The sequence below is a fragment of the Meleagris gallopavo genome, chromosome 1 (genome assembly GCF_000146605.3).
Source record: "Meleagris gallopavo isolate NT-WF06-2002-E0010 breed Aviagen turkey brand Nicholas breeding stock chromosome 1, Turkey_5.1, whole genome shotgun sequence".
Classification (NCBI taxonomy): Eukaryota; Metazoa; Chordata; class Aves; order Galliformes; family Phasianidae; genus Meleagris; species Meleagris gallopavo.
Window position 1 is genome coordinate 188,587,690 of NC_015011.2, and position 20,457 is coordinate 188,608,146.

Here is a 20,457-nt window from a genome sequence, read left to right on the forward strand (position 1 = left end):
TTTTGCATCTAGTGCTCCTGTGTGAGAGGAAGCATCCTCTTGTATAGAGTATTTGAAAAAATCATTCTTGGTTAAATATTAATAAAAGCTGCATTGCAACCAAAAATCATTGTAAGTTAGCTAGAGGCTGAGCTGCACCTTCAACCATCTGAAATATTTGTAATCCAAAAACCTTGTTCTCTGAAATGTTTATTTTAAATTTGACGTAAATATTGATACTGCAGTACTATAACAGAATTCATTGCTTAAGGTAAAAGTGAACTGTACTTCAAACTTAATGTGCTTCACCTCATTTGGTTCTTCCTTTATTGAAAATGAGAGCTGTGTGTTGGAGGCACTTGCTACTCTGCACTTCCAGACCCTGTGGGACTTTTTAATTTTTGTAATCAGGTAGTGCTGTATACATAAACACGAGCCCAAATTTCAGAACTTCTACTTTTACTTGTGGATGCTGTTAACGTTTGGATTGTTTACTCATGAATATAACCTAAACAGAGGTGTTCAGAATTACTCTTTGATATTAGCTCTGAAATTCAGAAGCCTGTCAGCACTTCTGTGGCAGAATTTTTACTTCCATGAATTTATAAATTAAATGGGATGCTTATGCTTGCCAAGAGCCATGGTTTAACAACTGAAAGAAGATAAAGGTGGAAAAAATAAGTGGAGCGCATTTTACTTCTATTCCTCTCTAGTGCTTTTTTCCTTAAATCACCCTGCTAAAATCATTGCACCATTATGTTGATACTGCCTGAAAACTGCGGTGTGGTTGGGGTTTGCTCAACGAAAGCTGGCGTGCACTTTGGTGTTGCTGAGTGGCAGTATCAAGTCATTGAATATATGGTTCTAAAGCTAAAATGTGCCATTTGCATGAGTTTTTCCATTTCACAGTTGTGTTATTAACTAAAATGCATGTTTGAATTGTGGCAGTGTTGCGCACCCTCATTTTTACGAGGGGAGATTTAGACTGTAAGGAATAAGTTTTTTACAGTAAGGGCAGTGAGGCTCTGGTACAGATTGCACAGAGAGGTGGTGGGTGTTCTGTCCCTGGAGTTACCCAAAGTCAAGTTGAGCAGAGCTCTGAACCTGATCTACATGTTGGTGTCCCTGTTGATTGCAGGGAGTTGGACTAGATGACCTTTAGGAGTCCCATCCAACTCAAGCAATTCTGATTTTTCCTCCATACATTCTAGCTATTTGAGAAATTTTGAATGTGGTTGTGTTTAGAATGAGCACTAGCTATGATATATCATCTGATAATTGCTCTTTGGTACAAGGCTGAGTGCAGTACTGACCAAGAAGCAAGTGCTCAGTTCTGCAGTTACACACTGAATCCCATATAAACATACAGCCCTCCAACAAAAAATCATTTATCAGACTGCAGGTGGCTAGAAATGATAGATGTTTCTAAAATTAAAGCATGAATTATGTGAAAAGATAAAAGCTGTCCATTTCATCTGTTTCTCAGATTTACCAAAACTGGGTATGTCTTTAGATAGTGTATAGAGAAAGCTGTCTCTGTTGATGGTTTGTGAAACGTTTGGGCTCTCCCCCAAGTACTCCCTGAGTGCAGATCTATGCAGACAGCTCCATGAATGCAGCACTGCCATGGCTAGCAGCAAGGCTTCGTTCTGGCCCTGCGGTCTCTTGGGACTTGCTGAGTCTGCTTGGTTTGAGTGCTCCCCACCTTCCTGGTGGGTTGTTTTAGCTTGTTTGGCTGATGGAAAAAAAAATCACACAGAGAATTACAGACTGGTTAAGAGGGGAAGGCACCTCTGGGTTCACCTGGCCCACCCCTGCTCCAGCAGGGACACCCAGAGCAGGGTGCCCAGGGCCATGCCAGGCACCTTCTGGGGGAATGGTTTACAAGGGGAATGGTTTCAAACTGAGACAGGGGAGGTTTAGGTTAGATATTAGGATGAAGTTTTTCTCTCAGAGGGTGGTGACACATTGCAACAGGTTGCCCAAGGAGACTGTGGATGCCCCATCCCTGGAGGCGTTCAAGGCCAGGCTGGAGGTCTGGTGGCTGGCGACCCTGCACATAGCGGGGGGTTGAAACTAGGTGAGCACTGTGGGCCTTTTCAACCCGGGGCATTCTATGATTCTATGGTACTAACAATAAACTTGGCTTTAATTGTGAAGTGTGCTTCTTTCTGCACATAACAAGAGTGGGAGGATGCTTCAGCTTTATCCCACAGCTGTGGCAACGGGTGGCAAAGCTCTGAGCTGTGGGCTGCAGGCAGTATTTCAGGGCATGTGGGAAGTGCCAGAAGACTGAAGCTCAGCTGCTTTGTTCAGCAGGGAGATGCTGGTTTCAGGAATATCAGAAGGGAAAAGTGAGGGAAAAGTGATCTCAGAGGGAGCGAAAGCTTTCTGGGCTCTCTTCGCAGCTGACTCTGTTTCTCCAGGCTGACGTCCTGCTGCTTGTGGATTACCTAAGGATGTGTTGCCACAACAGTCGCTGCATCCAGCAACCGTGGCTTGTCTCCTAAAAATACAACCAAGTTTGGAGGTAATGGGAATGGCAGAGTCAGGAGTGTGTCAGCAGCTTTCTGTCAGCGAGCAGCCTAGCAGAGCACATCTGGGGAAGCTGCCATGTAAACACAGCAAGTCTATTCTTATCTGCTGCCCTCCTGTGAAATGCTTTTCCTGTTATCACCTCTCCCGTTCTTTCCTCTTATGGAAGGCTGTAACACATTCTTACTTGAACCAGGTCCAGCTCCTTCTGCGTGAGGTTCCTCAAATCCAGTTCTCCTCCACTTGGGAAGCTCTCCAGGTTGGATCCATCAGGAAAACCAGTTGATACTGACATGAGTTGCCTTGGCTTCATGGATTATAACTGGCACAAGCAAGTGTAGAAAAAATCCATTGCAAGATCCTAAGCCTTTCTGTGTTTCTCCCAACAACTGATGCCAGAAACTGATGTCCCTGCTGCACTTCTCTTGAAGTTCAAGTCTAGCACGCTGTATACTTACAGCTGAGTTACAGGGTTAAACAGGAACCACATGTACTTTATTGGTGTTACTTTAGGTCTCAGGCATGTAATGGCAATGCTCTGGTCTTGTTGCAGCTAAATTCAGCTCCTACTGGTTTCCCTAGGGATAGTTGCTGCATGGTAATGTGTTTCTCAGCAAGGAGCAGGTTGCTTTGGTTTGGGTCACAACAGCACAGCAGACACAAGGTTTTTGTACTTTACTTTTGCATTCAGTGCTACAGTGTAGTCCATGATGTTCACCTTCTTCCAGGTCTGGTAATGGCACACTTAACTGTATGGCATTAAAATCTCATGGCTGAAAGCATGAGAATTTAGAGTAAGAGAGGAAACTAACAGGTCATGGTGAGTACACTCTATTCCTCCCTGCTGAGGGCAGCTCTCTCAGTTGCTTTTGATGCCTGGAAATTCCAGTCTGCTTCCTTGTACTCTGTTTCAGAGTACAGAGGTTATTTTCCCAGCAACCTCACAATCACAGATTCCTAAAGCAAAGCAAAGGCACAAAGCAGGTATGTTTAATCTGCTGGCTGGAGGTGTTTGGTTCTCTGCTGCAGCAAAATCATGGGCAGTCCACATGGTTCACATTCTCTTGGCACTTACAAACACGAAAGATGTTACAGGTCGTCTATAGAAGAAGGATTGAATTATAGAAATTGGGTCGGTGCAGAAGTCAGCATATACAGCAACGGTACTGATGGTGACCATCTGCTTATCGGGCTGATTCATAGCTTTAGGACCTTCCTCTTGCAGTGCCTTTGCTTTAGTAGGTACCTGAGTTACACTGCATGGTTTGTTTTGGTTTGCTTTTATCACTCTTGTAAAAGAAGGCAGTTTGAGATCAGCTGAAGCAACCTGACAGATTGCTTTGGTTGGATCCAAACCATGGACAGCTCGAGGCTTTGTTCTAACAGATGAACAACACTGTTATTCAGAAGACTTACAAAACCAGAAATTACAAATCGATGGTGTACTTCAGTGGTCAGGATAGTGGGACAGGGAAACCTCAGTCTCACTGCTCCACAAAAACAGTCTCTTGATGAATGTCTGTGTTGGGAAGGGTTATTAAACCAAAGCATTACAAGTGTTGAGAGAAGCACTGGTCTCACCTAACCCCAAATGCTTCATCCACAAAGGTACCACATCAGCTTCTGTTTTCATTAAGCTTAAGATCTGCAAGATGTTTTTGGAGATTATTTTAAATTAATGCCAACTTTAAATTCCTGTGAGTCTGTGAGCATAAGCCATCTATAAGTAAGTGTTTGGGTATCACCATCCCTTTATAACATAACAGAGGAAGGGAAAGAGATCTAAGCTCCACAGAGTTTTCAGGACATAGCAGGTCATAATGATTCATTCATTCACACATAATTATCAATGAAGTTGAGAAGTGGAAGGAAGCAATAGATTTTAGCTGGGCACTCTTTGTACTGCTTTGAATAGTGCATGGAAACCACAGGAGATGACAGGTTATTTTGCAGTGGTGAGGTAATGGCACAGAGCTTTGCAAACTTGCACTGAAAGTATATGTGTACTGGTGGAGCATTTGTTCACTTAAATGAGAGGTGGTTTATTTTATTATGATGATACCTGCCAATTATGAAGAAATCATGCTACTCCATATATTTCTTTTTTCTCTGTCACATCCTCTGACAGGCCCTAGGCAGCGACCACCAACAGCTGTTCACGAGGAAGGGGCACCAGTGGCTTTTCTTCCACCATCCAAGCATTGGAACCTCTCCCTGGGGAACACTCAGTTACTGTCCATAACATAACATAAATTGATGAGGGAGGAAGAGCTACCCAAGAAAAGGGAACAGTGACCAGAGTAGTTATGGATGAGTCACCGTTCTTCTTGGTAGCACATTCCCTTGAAACCAACACCCTGAAGGATTGAACTACTGTAATTTCTGGCTCCCTTGTCTGAATTCAAGACATTTGGGCTGAGAATAACCCTTGCTGAACTGAAAAAGTTGAGTCTGCTGCCCTGTTTGCAGTTCTGTCTGTTTTAGCACCACATCTGTTTCGCTCCCCATAAAACAGAAAGCACTTCATTCCCACAACCTGCAGAAATTTATGGTTGTGAGAAAAGCTGTATCATACTTTATACAACAGAAAGAAAAAAAAAGGTTATTATCAGTTTTATTATTGGCTCCCTCACATTTGGGAATGTGATTTAATAAAATTCTAGCAATTGTATTAGTTGTAAAGCGGATGAGAGGTACACTTAGAGGCAAATGAAACTTTTTAAAAAATTAAACAGTTTTATACAGTTTAGACTTTCAATATCTAAAGTGGATCTACAGGAAGGAAGGAAGGGGACAGACTCTTTAGCAGGGACCGTAGTGATAGAACAAGGAGAAATAGCTTCTAGCTTAAAGAGGGTAGATTTGAGTGGGATATAAGGAAAAAGTATTTTACAGTGAAGGTGGTGAAGCACTGGAACAGGTTGCCCAGAGTTGTGGTGGATGTCCTGTCCTGGAGACTTGCAAGGTGAGGCTGGACTAGGCCCTGAGCACTTGATCTAGCTGTAGATGGCCCTGTTTATTGCAGGGGAGTTGAACTAAATGACCATTAAAGATTCCTTGCAACTCTAAGGATTCTATTATTCTACATGCAGCTCCTGATGGGAAATTCTCTCTTATCAGATGACAGCATTACTCCATACACTCCAGCCCTACACCAATAGTGTCAGTGCTGTCATCCACCCCCTTCAACTGGAAGGGACATCACTTTGTGAAAGAGCTCTTCCAGGAGAAAAAAAAAAGAAAAAAGAAAAGGCAAAAGCTGCCACTGGTTTGAGTTTGGCGAGAGCATCAACAGGAGCAAGGATGTCAGTTCTCAGTTATCCCATAATCTCTGTTTTCCAAAATGCAACTACAGGATGGAAGTGCACAGTCACTGCCCGAGTGGTGGAACCTCACTGTTCCTGAGTCTTTGTGTAAACCTCCAAGAAAATGCTTTTGAAGGTTGGGAGCTCAGGCACAGCAGCAGTTAGTTGAGGCTGGGTCACTGCAGTAGCCTGCCTACAGCGCATTTTCCCAGGCCATCATCCTATGCTACTTCTTTCAGTGTCTCTGCAGCTGCCTGCACAGTGAAGGCTGCAATGGAAATCTGCCTCTTAACTTCTTCCCAGGCTCCTTGATGATCGGTTTTGCTTTCAATATCAAACATGGCATCATAGATACCTGGGAAGGACTCTCCAGCGTACTTGTTGTGGCTGCTTGGAGCGAAGATGACATGTCTGTGGGGAAAAAAAAGGTGTATGTATACTAAGTAAAAAAAATCATGAATATTATGTGCATTCATTGGGGGAAACTGTAAAAATGTGTGCTACAAAAAGTAATAAAGAATTACAAGAAGACTAGAATTCACTAAATACACAGGCAGTCTTGCTGGAACTGTCGTTAGAAAGACAGAACAGACCAGCCCATAGGACTAACTCTACAGGGAAGGGATCAGGTTTAGCACAGGGAGCCTTCTCCTTGGGAAAACACAATGCATTTGTCTAATTAGGAATGAAACCTCGTTAGGAACTTTTGTAAATGAGAGCTCAACAAATATGCTGAACTAATGTAACAGTACAGAACATGGAATAAAATAGCAAATGGGTGTACAACAGAAGAGAAAAAGTACCTGAGTCCCAAAAAATAATGCAGCAAATAATTGGTAATTGTGAGATCTGGGAAAGGAATGTGGAAAACTATGGGAGAATTGGTAAGAAAGGCATGGATTCTTTAGAGAAGCAGTAATTACATGGGATCCAGAGTGGACCAAATCGTAACTTACATATTTTTTTTTATAATGAATAGTTGCAGTCCTACTTTTAAATTTTATTCATAAAAGGTAAAAAAGTGCATTTGTAGTATGTGAAAGATGCCCCCCAACTTGAAATAAACACTAAGTCAATGTTCACAAGAAGATCTGCAGAAAACAACCATTTCAATGTTACACAAGTGTGAACAATTTATTCTAGGAAGACGGAAGCCTGAGGGACTTCTGGCTTGGTGCGAATGCCATCAGCCAGTAAGTCAGGTGCATCCAGCCATCAGATGTATCCAGCCATTGGAAAAAGGGGGATATTGTGAGCAAAGTGAGGCAGTTGCACACCTGACATTGGAAGCTAGCTTCTGGCAAGTGGAACTAAGAAATGCATTGGACTTCTACAGAGGGTACGGTCGGTGGTGAATCGAGCACTGCCTTCCTCCAGACCCACAGACTTGTACAGAGAAAACTTTAATAACAGCCAGTTAAGGATTAAAGACAACAGCAAGCAACCGAAAGTGGGATGGACAGGACTCCACGGAATAGCTCATGGGTTATATAAAAACTTCACAGAGTATCCTGGCTAACAGAGTGCTGGAACTGGGAAGACCAATTAGGGTGTTGCAGATTGCAAGTTCCCAACAAGTCTACTACTTGCTGAATTATACCTAAAACAGTATCTGTTCAGCTATGATGCCTACATACAGCCTACACAGGAGTTAAACTGGCTGGCTTGTTAGAGTGGAATTCATCTCCAAAATCAGCTTGGACAGCCAAGAAAATTAAGAGTTAGAGGACTTAACTTAGACAGTTAAGGAACTGGGACAAGTTAAGAAACTTATTACCTCACCTGTAAAACTTTCTTCCTGGTAAGCCAAGAGGATCAATGAAAGCTCTTTCTATAAACATCAGCTGATCGTTCATGATTCGCACTGCAACTGGGCTGCAGAAAATGGAAACAAGATGCATTTCACATAGTGAGGAAACATGACTGCTCCTTTCCATTCAAACACTGCTCCTCTTCTTTGGATAGAAGGTGAAGCTTTGCAAATAGTGGCCTCCAGCCACTGCACCAATAGGGCCTGTGAGTCCCATAGAAACATTAGGATTGGAAAATGCCTCTAAGATCACACCCAAACATCAACCCATCCCCACCATGCCTACTAACCATCCCTCAGTGCCACACTTCCACAGTTCTTGAACACCTCCAGGGACGGTGATTCCACCACCCCCATGGGCAGCCTGTGCCAGGGCCTCAACACTCTGAGAAGAAGTGTTTCCTAATATCCAACCTGAACCTCCTGTGGTGCAACTTAAGGTCATAGGGCTGCCCCCTAGGTTTTCAAGCACCACATGAATGTTTTATATGCTCTCAAGCATCACTCCATCTCCTTTAGGTGTGCTAAAAAGTATAAATATTTGTGACACCTACAGCATTCAAGCATAGGTGTCTAAATACAGAGCTCAGTCCAACTTTAACTTCCACTGCTATCTGCTTTTCCATTTATTACAATAATTGTAATGACAAACTGATATTTATAAGCTCTACAGCTGATACTATTCATCACTGAAAGCAGAATTAATCCTGGCAGATATTGCCTGTCTCAGAGTTCAAGGGCTCTGCTCTATACTAATCAGACAGACTCCCTGTGCAGTCATTGCCCTCGCTGCCCAAAGCAGATGTGATTAACTGCCCCTTCAAAATACTAATTTTGCTCCATTAAATATAAAGGGAATCAAGACAAGTAATTATATCTTTAAGGTGGCTGAAAACTGAGCAAGATAAATATCACCCCAAGGAGAGAAAGAAATGCAGGCTGCACTAGGAGCAAATCCAAAACTGACAAAAAGTTCAGCTGGTCTGCATTTGTAACTTTTTCCAACCAACCAAAGTCTGATGGAGGGTTTCAGGAGTACCCTGGGACAAAGAAGGGAAAAACCAAGAGATGAGCTTTTACCAAAACGGAGATACACACGTCCTTATGTTTTCAGACTTACTCCTTCCTGTCCACTTGCTCAAGCCTCCTGTGAAATTCAGCAGCAGCCTCCGAGAAGTTCCCCACGGCAGAAAAAAGAGGATCTGAAATGGGAAGGATTTAAACAACTTCAGACGATCTGCAGAGCCCAGTACACCTTCCATTTAACCAGGGAGAGTGCAACTACATATGTTTGGCTGTGCTGCTTGCATTAGTTTTCCTGTCTCTCACAGAATATATTACTTTCCCCAGTGCAGGCTTGGAAGAGCTGCACTACCAGCAGGAAGATGTGTGCCACCCACATCACTGCTACCCCAGACTGCCTGCTACACCTGACTGCACGTTTGGTTGCTTTCTCCAGCTCTGCCCCTGGCAGCCCATCCAACCCCATGCCAAGCTGAGCCACAGAAGCAGCAGACCTCCTGCTAATGACAACATCAGCAGCAATGATTTCCCCGTGGAAGGGGCTGTTTGATACAGACCTGGGGAAAAGAAGCAATTTCTGCAGCAGATTTCTGTAGAACAAGGTGGGTGCTGTGAGCAGAAATGACCTCACCAAAACTCGCTACACAGAAGGAAGTTTCACAACTTGCATATTTTGCCTACAAGTTTCAGAAATCTTTAGATGATCCGGAGTATCATAGAATCTACATAAGTAGAAGCACAGATTTTGCCCCTGCAACCTGTTTATGGACTGTGGTGTGGAGTCACCTTGCTGGGGAGGATTTGCACTTGTCCACGACTGCACTTCCCCGGGGCAATAGTTATCATCTTGCCAGAGGACAGATGTCCCGCTGACATCATGGCTGCATTGAGGCAGCAGATTGTATTTCAGAAGCAGTAGGAGGGGATTTAAGAGAAAAAGGAAAGGTCATCTGAAAATATATAAGAGAATTTGTGCTTGTGTTCATGAGCTACTCTGTGCTGCCAATTTTGTTTATTTTAAAAATTATTATTTTTTTTTTTTTCTTTTTCCCCCGCAGGCCTTATTTCCCAATAGCTCATTATTACACGTAAATATTTCATGAAGAAAAGGCTTCCAGCATTCATTGTTGCAGAGGAACAGCTGAAATGGTAGCACAAAGGCAAATTAAAAACTTCATCAACTGTTTTGAAGGACAATTATGTGATTTATTCAGCTTTAATTAACAGCTTTCTGACATTCGGAGATGTCAATAAGCAGCTCCATAGAAATGTTGGGTGAAATGAATTTCGATTTTCACAGTAATGTAAAAACTACATCTTTATTGCAATGCACTCTGGTCCCACTGAATAAACATAAAATGAGAATCATAGTTTTATCTGAGAAATATTTTAAAACTGAAATCTGAAAGGCATCAGAGGAGAGACATGAAAATAATGAAAAATAATGAAAAGGTTACAAAATGTGCTTTGTCAAAGTGCCCCATCTGTGAAGTCCTTAAGGAGACAGTTTAGTGACAGGGTAAAAAAGCCTCAAAAATCGCTTCTAGAGCCTACCTAACATAGTATATGTCAGTATAGTATATGTATTCATCATTTAGAAGTTAATTCAGGCAAGTTCTAATGTGAAATGAGAAAGAAAAACAAACAATGGAAATAAAAGATTTAATAGAAATTTTGGGAGATGTTCCAATAGTGGAAAAAGAAAATCCAGTCTTGATGTTTCCTCATACGATATACTGCAGTTCTCACTGAATTAAATTTTTCTGTTGGGTAAACTCTCAGTCCCAACAACTCATCAATATCACAAAGGGCTTCCTTAATGGCCTCATGGCAAAAAACAACATCACTTCAAAATGGTCAAGAGTTTTCTACCTAGGCCATTACAGGAAGTTTTAAACGTCTTTTTTAGGTTTCCCCCGAGTGGGGATTTGATTTGAATTTCTTCACATTTCAGACAACTCAAAAGAGGACTACATGAAAGCTAACTTATGTCTTCTAAACTATGATCCATCAGATACCAAATGGGTTAGGAGTGACCAAAAATCCTCTTTGGTACAGAAACACAAGGGGTGAACAAGGCAAGGAGAAAGAAAAAAAGAGAGGGAGAAAAAAGAGAATGACTGTGGAAACTATCCAGAGAGGTTTGTCCAGAGAGGTTGTGGATGCCCCATCTCTGGAGGCTTTCAAGGCCAGGCTGGATGTGGCTCTGGGCATCCTGATCTAGTGGTTGGCAACCCTTCACGTAGCAGGAGGGTTGAAACTAGATCATCTTTGTGGTCCTTTTGTACCCAGGCCATTCTATGATTCTTTCTGAGCTTGTGATCCACAGCATTCTGCCTCTGCCATTCTCTGTGCCTCATTACAATGTGCTCACGTGCTTAGTAAATGCATTTATGCAGAAATTAAAGGGCTCTGTTGCCCAAAAGTGGCACCCAGGCATTGATACAGATAGTGGAATGAAGCAGGTTTCCCAAGGTCACATTAAGCCTTTTACCCAGGTCTCTCAAACTTTAGGCAGCTGCCACCAATATTTAATCTGCCTTCACAGAATCACAGAATCACAGAATGGCCAGGGTTGCAAGGGACCTCAAGGAGTAGAGGGGGACAATCACCTCCCTGTCCCTGCTGGCCACCCCTCTTCTGATGGAGCCCAGGATACCATTTGCCTTCCGAGCTGCAAGGGCACACTGCTGGCTCATCTTAAGTTTTTCATCCATCAGGACCCCCAGGTCCTTCTCTGCAGGGCTGCTCTCAAGAACCGCTCCTCCCAGTCTGTATGGATGCCTGGGATTCCTCCGGCCCAAGTGCAAAACTCTGCACTTTGCCATGTTGAACCTGATTAGGTTCACCCGGGCCCACCTTTCCAGCATGTTGGGGTCTCTCTGAATGGCATCCCTTCCTTCTACCATGTCAACCGCACCGCTCAGCTTGGTGTCGTCAGCAAACTTGCTGAGGGTGCACTCGATTCCGTCATCGATGTCATTGATAAAGATGTTAAAGAGCACCGGTCCCAAGACAGACCCCTGGCGGACATAGCTCGTTGCCGGCCTCCACCTGGACATAGAGCCATTGATGACCACCCTCTGTCTGCGGCCTTTCAGCCAAATTCTTATCCATTGAATTCGCATCCCTCCAATAAGGAGATAAGGATGTGGTGGGGGACCATGTCAAAGGCCCTGCTCAAGTCTGGGTAAATGACATCGGTCGCCTTTCCCTTGTCCACCAATGCCGTCACTCCATCATTGAAGGCCACCAGATCGGTCAAGCATGACCTTCTCCTGGTGAAGCTGTGCTGGCTGTCTTGGATCACACGCTCATTCCTCATGTGATCAAGCATGTCATCCAGGAGGATCTGTTCCATGATCTTCCCAGGCACAGAGGTGAGACTCACTGGCCTCTAGTTCTTGGGGTCCTAATTGCTCCCTTTCTTGTAAATGGGAGTGACGTGACCCTTTCTCCAGTCATCCAGGACCTCACCTGACAGCCACGACTTTTCAAATATAATGGAGAGCGACTCGGCAACCACCTCAGCCAGCTCTTCAGAACCCTGGGATGCACGCCATCTGGCCCCATAGACTTGGACACATTCAGTCTCATGAGGCGGTCTTGGACTTGCTCTGCCCTTACAGTAGGGGGGGATTTGTCTTCTTTTTTTAAGGAAGAGAAAATAATCTGGTCACAGGTGAGAACCAAGTTGATACTATCTCTTTGTTCTGCTTTTGATTCTGGTTCATGGCTGCTCACCAATACTGTAATAACACACCTAATAGTATATGAATGAACATTATTGTAACTCAATCAGCTCTAAACAATAACGTGTTAATTCCAGTTAGGTTCAGAAAGATCTTTTTTTAGTGGATCTTAACATGATAGCAGGTTGGAAACAGAAAAGGAATTCGGTTTCAGAGAGAGAACAGATATATCATGTCATTGCATAAATCCAATTGACCCACTCAACAAATTCTGCTTTGGCTATTACTCACCAAATGATACTCTGTATGTTTCCAACTGTTCTTCATGTTTCTTAGCCAATTTATAAATTCTGTCGCTGTATCCTTTTAAGGACTCTCCATAGTCTCTACAGTCGAATGGAATAACCTGGGAATCTGCAAGCTCATAAACCAGTTTGCCTCGCAGCTTGGCAATTGCTAGCTGTTTCGTGAAGGTGGGGTCATAAAATTTTTCCACTAACTCAAAGGTCTCGTACACAGTGTGATAAACAGGGTAATTGCTGAATTTGTCTGTTTTCTGAAAAAAAAAGAGCAAGTTAATTTGTCAGTGACTACAGTTAGGGTTGTATTGCTGCCATGATGTTCTGCACACCTTCCAAATCAAAAAAGCTACTTCTTACAAAACACAATTTACTCTGCTTCCCTTCTTTTCGTGTGTTTATCTTCAGAAAATAAAGCAACCCAAATCTACAGGCTGTCACACAAGAATAAGGGAGCAGGTTTCCTTCTTCCCACCTATGCAGACCTGACTTCAGTTCCCTTGTACAGACATAGCCTTCACTGATTTGGAAATCAGTCTGAAGTTTGGGATCACAGAAATCCTCAGTCGTGGCCCCTATGAATATTGCACAGTTTCCTGAACAAACTCCAGGTGGATGTATATATTAAGGGGACTACTAATAGTACAGTGGAATGAAATCCACCCTCCCAATCAGATGCTATAAATATACTCCTGAGAACTTGATAGCCCATAAAATGTACACATTACAGTAACGTTTTATTCTCCACGCCATTAGGTTTCTTGTTAAATTCTAAAATGGTACTGATGAGTCAAAAACGAGCCAAAAATTCACTGAAGCTTTTTTTTATTAACTATGAATAAATGCTTTTAAAAGATGACTGTTCAGCACTACTGAACCTCTCAGAGCAATCTGTTGGCTCACCCTGTTCTTGGTGTAGCGGACTCTGCCAGATGCAATTCCCAGTCGCTGGAAGTAAGCTTCAAAATCACTGCCTGATCCCAGTTTGTTTATTCTGCATGTAGAAAACAGAACACATCAGAGAGGCAGTACTTATTTTATAAAATGGTGGTAATGTATGCAAAATGCAGATTTTCATAGAAATGGAGGTCAAGGCTTCTGAAGGGCACACCAGGGACGTTAGTCAGATTAGAGAGTAGATGAGCAGCAAGCTTAATTACCCTAACCGATTTTATTCCAGCACACTAATCCAGTATCTGGTATTACTACGAGGATCTCTTAAAGGTAGCATCCCTGATTGTGACCACATTAGGAAAAAAATGAACGTGGCGTGCACGAGAAGTGTAGATTTGCATCAGACAAGCTTCTGCAATCTTAAAATATTAAATGCTTATTCCCAAATTAAAAGGAATTGGGAGGCAATATATGCAAAGACAGATGTGCTTACATTCTTAGAGTATTCCACAGAACAAAGCCTGGCAAATAATTTCCACAGCAGAAGACATTAACTTTTGTTACTTACAAGTAAATATTGCCATCTGCTGGGTAGATGTTGCAAGACAGAGAAAAAGCAAAATAATAGTATCAGCTAAGAGGGATTAGATCTAGTAGGTTTTTCAAAAGGAAGAAATCTTAAGTGAGTTTAATGTGTCTAGAAGAACATGTTACCACGGCTTGAAAGTTGATAGGGTCATCCATGCAGAACATTTGGGTCAAATGATACAGGGGCAGTTCTATTTGCCTTATGAGAATGTAAGATTTAGCCTTACCAGTCTTGGGCTTAACCAATGTGCTGAGGTTTTAATATCTTCACATATAGATTTTTAATGTATAACATCTACATCCATTGTACAAACAAAGAATAAGTATCATGAGAGCTTTTTAATTACTGCCTGAGGCAATTTCTTTCAACAAAGTACTTGCTTAGCATAATAGTCTAAGAGTAACTAAACTATACGTTGATTTTTTCCCCACCCTGCACTTCCATGTTTGCTTTCCAAAATGTTTTTCTGTTCAAAACAGACTTTCAAAGAGCATGAGGTTTTTTTTTCTTGTAGTGGACATAGATGTCACAATCATTCAAAAAACAGTCATGACATTTTATTTTATTTTAGATATTGTTAGAGACTTCAAGTACTAAAAGATTTTTGCAGTGCTGTCAACAACAGCACATCCTGAAGAATTCCAGAGAGGAGCCATGCTATGATACAACAAAAACATTGGGAAAGTGAAAACAGATTAATTACTTACCTGGGATAACTGTTATTTTCAGGTGCAGGGTCTTTCTCAAGCCAACTCTCATAAAGAGATTTATTTTCATAGCCTTCATCAGGGCTTGAAATCTGGAGAGGAATACATCATAATCTCATTGGAAGTACCTCAAAGTCAAACAGGTATCAAAAGAGACCTTAACCAACATCACTGCTGTATGCAAGGAGGCACATATACCCTGCTTACTGCTATATACAGTAACATCTCACAGGCACCTGGAGCCAACCACAGGCAGAGGGTAGAGCAAGACAAAAGCTGTAAGACACAAAATTAAACCCATCTGGTTTAGGAAGAAAGCAGAAACATACTTGGGGTTTCCAGGACTTTTTACCAACTTATTATAGCACTATGTATGCACGTGTACAAATGCACAGGATAGTACTGTGGAGCTGCTCCAGCTGTTCACTTCTCAGCTGGCAAGAAGAAAAGACAGCCCTAAGCCATCACAACTTCGCACACAAAACAATGATGTTCCCTCAACAGGCTGAGCCTGAAATTGGCATTTCTTACAGGAAGCTTATAAAGGAATTGTGGCCTAAAGTAGTGTCAGTGGAACACAGCCAAGATTGGAGCCCTGTTGTGCAAGACACACTTATCTTAAAAAAAAAGTAAATGGATAGTTATGTATCCATGATGGAAAATTTCGACGCTAGGAAATTCGCTGTCCAAAGCTGCTAGAAGAACTATGGCAGAGTTTCACGTAAATCAGAACCCCTGGCCCAGGTCTCCAGCTATGCTTACCTGTCTGTGACAGCTATGGCTAAAGCTACCATTGTCTTTCAAGTGTAAAATTGGTTATGATCTGCACAAGATTGGGATTTTTCTCTCTCCGTCTTTTTCTTTTCTTTTTTTTTTTTTTTTTAATGCAAAGCATAAATGTGCATGGTTAGATGCATAATATTGTTGAGTCTTAATACAGCATTGAAAAACATACAGACTCCAAAATCCTTGAAAATCCTAGGAGATCTGACCTCTAAAATTATGGCAACAGTTAGCAGAAAAAATAACAACTTTGTGAAGCAGTCACTTGACTGCTGTCATTTTCAGGGCATTTCAGTAAAGTTTTAAGGCTAAATTGGAAATGGCATAACAGGAGCAAGCTGAACTCTTGACATAGGCAAGTGAAAATGCTTCATGCTCTGTCGGAGATGTTATTCTAACAGCTCTGGTCGTATCAAAACCACTGACCAGAGTTTTCATACAACGCTAAGAACCTTATAAAATGAACTGTTCACTCTAACTTAGATTTAAATCTGGAATCAGATCCCAGGAGAATAATGATGTTCAAATCCTTATATAAATTTTATTCTGTGATGCTAGAATCGGTGAGGGAAGGAAAAGATATATCACATCTCTACAATGTTTATCAGTCACCTGTACACATGTTTCTATGCTACCAGAAATGGTGGCCTAGGTAGAAGTGATCTTTCAACACATTGCCCTTAGTATCTCTGATTTCTCTTCTTCGGTCCATCAAAACATCATTTTCCTTGGGGAAATCCCAAAAACTTCTATTAATGATCTTACAGGGAAGGTCAAAGGAGTAGGAAGGAGAAGTTTCACAGCAAAAGATATGTGGTCACTGGAGGCCACTTGGGACACATCAACATTGATAAATTTGAGGTGGTTTGGAATTGAAAACTATCAAATTGAAGCACTGTAAAAATTGAACATGATTTTATCTTCCATGGGAGGCAGTCACCAGTCAAGGAGTAAGAAAAGATAGCCAAAAATTATTCTCTAGAAAACTGTGGCACAAAACTGAAAAGAAAAAAAAAAGAGTATATAGAGAAAATGCATTGTAAATGAGATTCTTCAGAGAGAGAAAATAAGTCTTTCAGCCTTGTGATAATTTGTGCTGAGAGTTAAAAAAGCAAAGGAGATATGATCTGACCACTTGTAGTAAAGCAAATCCATACAACTGGCCCACTACAAAGCCCATTCAGTCCTCTGATATTTATTATAGTGTTTCAGAAGCTCAGTGAGATCTGAAGCTGATTCAAGGGGATCTGAGAAAAACTGGTATCTAGCCAATGTGAAAAGAAATAGATTTTAGATTGTAATAGATTGCACTTGAATGTCAAATGCAGTTTATTTCCTTGCATGCTTACAAGAATTGATCTTGCTTAAGTGTTTTCTTATCTCAAACTCATTTATTTATACAATTATCTATATTCCAAGTTTTATACAAACATATATACAGTTATCTCTACATACAATTATTTCATTATATATTGCAAATAATATTCCAGTTATGTCAGCGACACATTTCAGCCTTGCTAAGAGTACTAGGGAACTGTGAGCCAGGATTGTGTACCACTGAGAGAATTTTAGTAGGATCAAGATTGTTTAGCACTGCTATAAGACAAAAGCAATATTACTCAATAGTCCCATTTTATCCAATAAATTTGCGCATTCTCAGAAAATCAAGAACAATAAACATTCTGATTCAGTACCTCTTTTGTTAGATTATATATCAGTTTGTAGAGAAGAGGGGTGCAGTCAACTCTTAATGTGTAGTTGCCTGAAAATGAAGCACAGACATGGAAATCTTCCCTCCACATACAATTGGCATTATCTTCTTAATGGATTAAGCCCTGCAGTCCTTTCTTAGACAAACTCCTTCTCAACTCCAAGGCAAAAAATTTAGATCTTTCCTCAGAATACACACAGAAACAGACTGTTTATTTGGTCACACTTTGTAAGCTCCTGTTTCTACACAACAGTAGTGCACTGGTTATTGAACATGTAAAGTAATGTAATGAAGCTTCCCCATAGTTCTAGAATATGCGCAACTATCCTTCATCAGCTACTTGTCACTCATTGACCCTGTCTCTCACATGCTCCCAAAAGCCTGCATTAAACAGAATGCAGTGGTAAGTGGGTAAGTATCTCATAGGGAAGCTGTCAGTCATAGCAGCAAGAGCCCCACTGCAAAGAAACTACTGTCAATGCTGAGGGAGACAGGTCTGCAAAGCAACCTTTTCTGTAGTCACCCAACAGTAGCTGGGCAAACATGTGGACAACTAGAAGGGTGAGAAGGTTTTGACATAATGAAACATCAGAAAACTCTGTTATTAGGTCTTGTTACTGCTTTAGACCTGGGGTCATCCACTGCATGCTCACAAGAGTGAGCGTTGGACTAACAATTACAGAAAACCCAACAACAATGTAAAAAATTCTATATAACGTTAAAATCACTTGATAACATTAATAATGTTTCCAACAAGAGTCTCTATTTGAGAAGTGGAAATTAGAGACACAAAAATACTCAAAAGAGTGACTTGCTATTCCTTTTATGGATTTTCAAGTCTCAAGGCCAATGAATAGAAAGAATTTGCTGTTCAAAACATGGCACGAGAAGCACTATAGAAAATGCATGGTGATAAAAAAAAAATAATTCCCAGAGTATATGGATGTTTTGGCTCTACAGTGGATGCTTAGAGGAAAGTGAAAGACACCCAAATACTTAAAACAGTCCACTGATGATGGTGCTTTTTTGCCTTATTACATCTCTTTCCCACTGGTTTTACTCTCACACTTTCTTTAATGCAAAGAGCAAGAGACACGTTTGAGTAATGAGGATTTGGAAGAAAATAGTTAATGCAGCAGCAAGTTGGCTGCAGATCAGCTGAAAAAAATAAATGTGTTACAATCCATGCTGAGAATATGAAGCAGTTGTAAAGCTATTATTTCATCCATAAGATCTAAATGTGAATTTCTGCTCCACTTTTTCCACAGCATGTACACTGTATAATTGAAAGAACAGCTCTACTGTCCTTACACCCAACCTCCAACACAGCATTTAGAAACTGGGTTTGCCTTTTCTTTCCTTCCAATCCTTTTGTGACAGACAGAATGTTCAGCTGACAGGAGTAAGAAGAGTTTTTAAATGTGCCTACTGATATCCATTTTATTCACACAGAGTAAGCTCAAAATGGTTGGGTTTAACATGGAAAAAGCAATGCCAGAAAGAACTGAGAATACGGTGCTGAACAGATTCATGGGGCTCTACTGATGGAACTCCTCCCCTACAAGGACAGGCTGAGAGAGCTGAGGCTGTTCAGCCTGAAGATGAGAAGGCTCCAGGGAGACCTGAGAGCGGCCTTTTAGTGTCTAAAAGGGGCTGGGAGAAAGAAAGGGACAGACTCTTTAGCAGGGTGTGTGGTGACAGGACAAGGGGAAATGGTTTCAAACAAAACAAGAGGTGATTTAAACTGGATATTAGGAAGTTTTTTACGATGAGAGTGGTGAGGCACTGGCACAGGTTGCCCAGAAAGGTGGTGGATGATGCCCCATCCCTGGAGACACTCAAGGTGAGGCTGGACAGGCTCCAAGCACCTGATGGAGCTGTAGGTGTCCCTGTTCATCCAAGGTAGTTGGACTGGATGGCCTCTAAGAGTTCTTTCTCTTCCAACTCAAACAATTCTATGGTTGTATGATAATTTCAGCACAGAAAACAGCAAATGAAGACCTTCTGTAACAAAGCTCAGAATAATTAAATGATATTATTCTTGCTACTCTGATTTAGGTCATTGTGCTTGCTCTAACTTCCCAAGTCTAGTTTCTAAGCAGCATTCCTGTATGCCAGATTCTTCGGAGAATCTGAAGGACACAGTAAATTAAATAACTGTGGGTCACTTTTTTTGTGAATCACTCTGGAGAGCTTATTTTTCTATGACAGCTCAGGCATATTCTGCAAAGAACTCTGCACAGCCTCCCTTCACAGCACTGCACAAAGGGGTGCACCCCATCCCAAAGCAACAGAACGATTTCCCAGACCTACAAAACACAACCCCAAGGTTTTGACAGTAATTGCCCTGTAACTGTAAGTATAGTGTCCCAAGATACTACACTTCCACAGTAAATGGAGCTGGAGCTGTATGTGTAAGTCAGCCATACATCAACAATAATTGTATAATAACTGCTAAAGCAGTTAAGAGAGATTTAAAAATTCAGACTGCTCAGTTCATTTGCACAGAACACTGAATACAGAGGAGGCCTTCTGGCTTCCAGATATGTGGACTGCAGCTCATGGATGGCACTACTTGCAACAAGCAAGCAGCATGAGGATTTGAATTGTCCTCTCCCTCCATTTCATTCTGTATTTGCTACAATTACTGAATATTACATAATTGATGTTTGCTAGCTCTGGATGCAATAATAATACACAGTGAATTACTAAAACTGACATCCATAAAGTAAAGTGAGTTTAAAAGTAAGACACACCTTCTATAGAAGAATCTGTGTTGATGTACGCCACTGCTCGTTCCTGGAGGACTCTGGCATTTTCCTGGGGTTGTAAAAGTGTAATTATTACCTTCAGTTAGTGACATTTACTCAAGAGCATATTAAGTATACTAGGTGGGCTTTTTGTTTGTTTATTTGTTTTAACCACATTACCTTTAGAAAAAAAGTCAGGATAAGTAGCACAATGTTCTTCACCAATTATTGTGATATTTGAGGATGGGTCAATGATCTCAGCATACAACATTCACTCTTGCTTCTGGGACTCATTTTTTTCTGGAAAGCAACCAACCTCTCATACTGGAGAGAGTCCAGATGGGTCTTGAATATCTCCATAGAAGGAGACTAAACAAATT

General features: G+C 41.5%; 1 protein-coding gene across 4 annotated transcripts in view; it reads right to left on the reverse strand.

Annotated features, from left to right (window-relative positions):
• Positions 1-5,369: 5,369 nt before the first annotated feature.
• Positions 5,370-20,457, reverse strand: part of LOC100550530 (N-acetylated-alpha-linked acidic dipeptidase 2) — a 29,904-nt gene continuing 14,816 nt past the window's right edge. For all 4 annotated transcript variants that reach the window (XM_003203527.4, XM_031552100.1, XM_010706201.3 and 1 more), the window contains 8 exons: positions 20,084-20,147; positions 17,311-17,378; positions 14,834-14,925; positions 13,547-13,637; positions 12,636-12,900; positions 8,750-8,831; positions 7,602-7,694; positions 5,370-6,230 (listed from right to left, as the gene is read on the reverse strand). In XM_003203527.4, the coding sequence (XP_003203575.1) occupies positions 6,041-6,230; positions 7,602-7,694; positions 8,750-8,831; positions 12,636-12,900; positions 13,547-13,637; positions 14,834-14,925; positions 17,311-17,378; positions 20,084-20,147 (945 nt within the window). In that variant the 3' untranslated portion in view covers positions 5,370-6,040. The remainder of the gene's footprint in view (positions 6,231-7,601; positions 7,695-8,749; positions 8,832-12,635; positions 12,901-13,546; positions 13,638-14,833; positions 14,926-17,310; positions 17,379-20,083; positions 20,148-20,457) is intronic.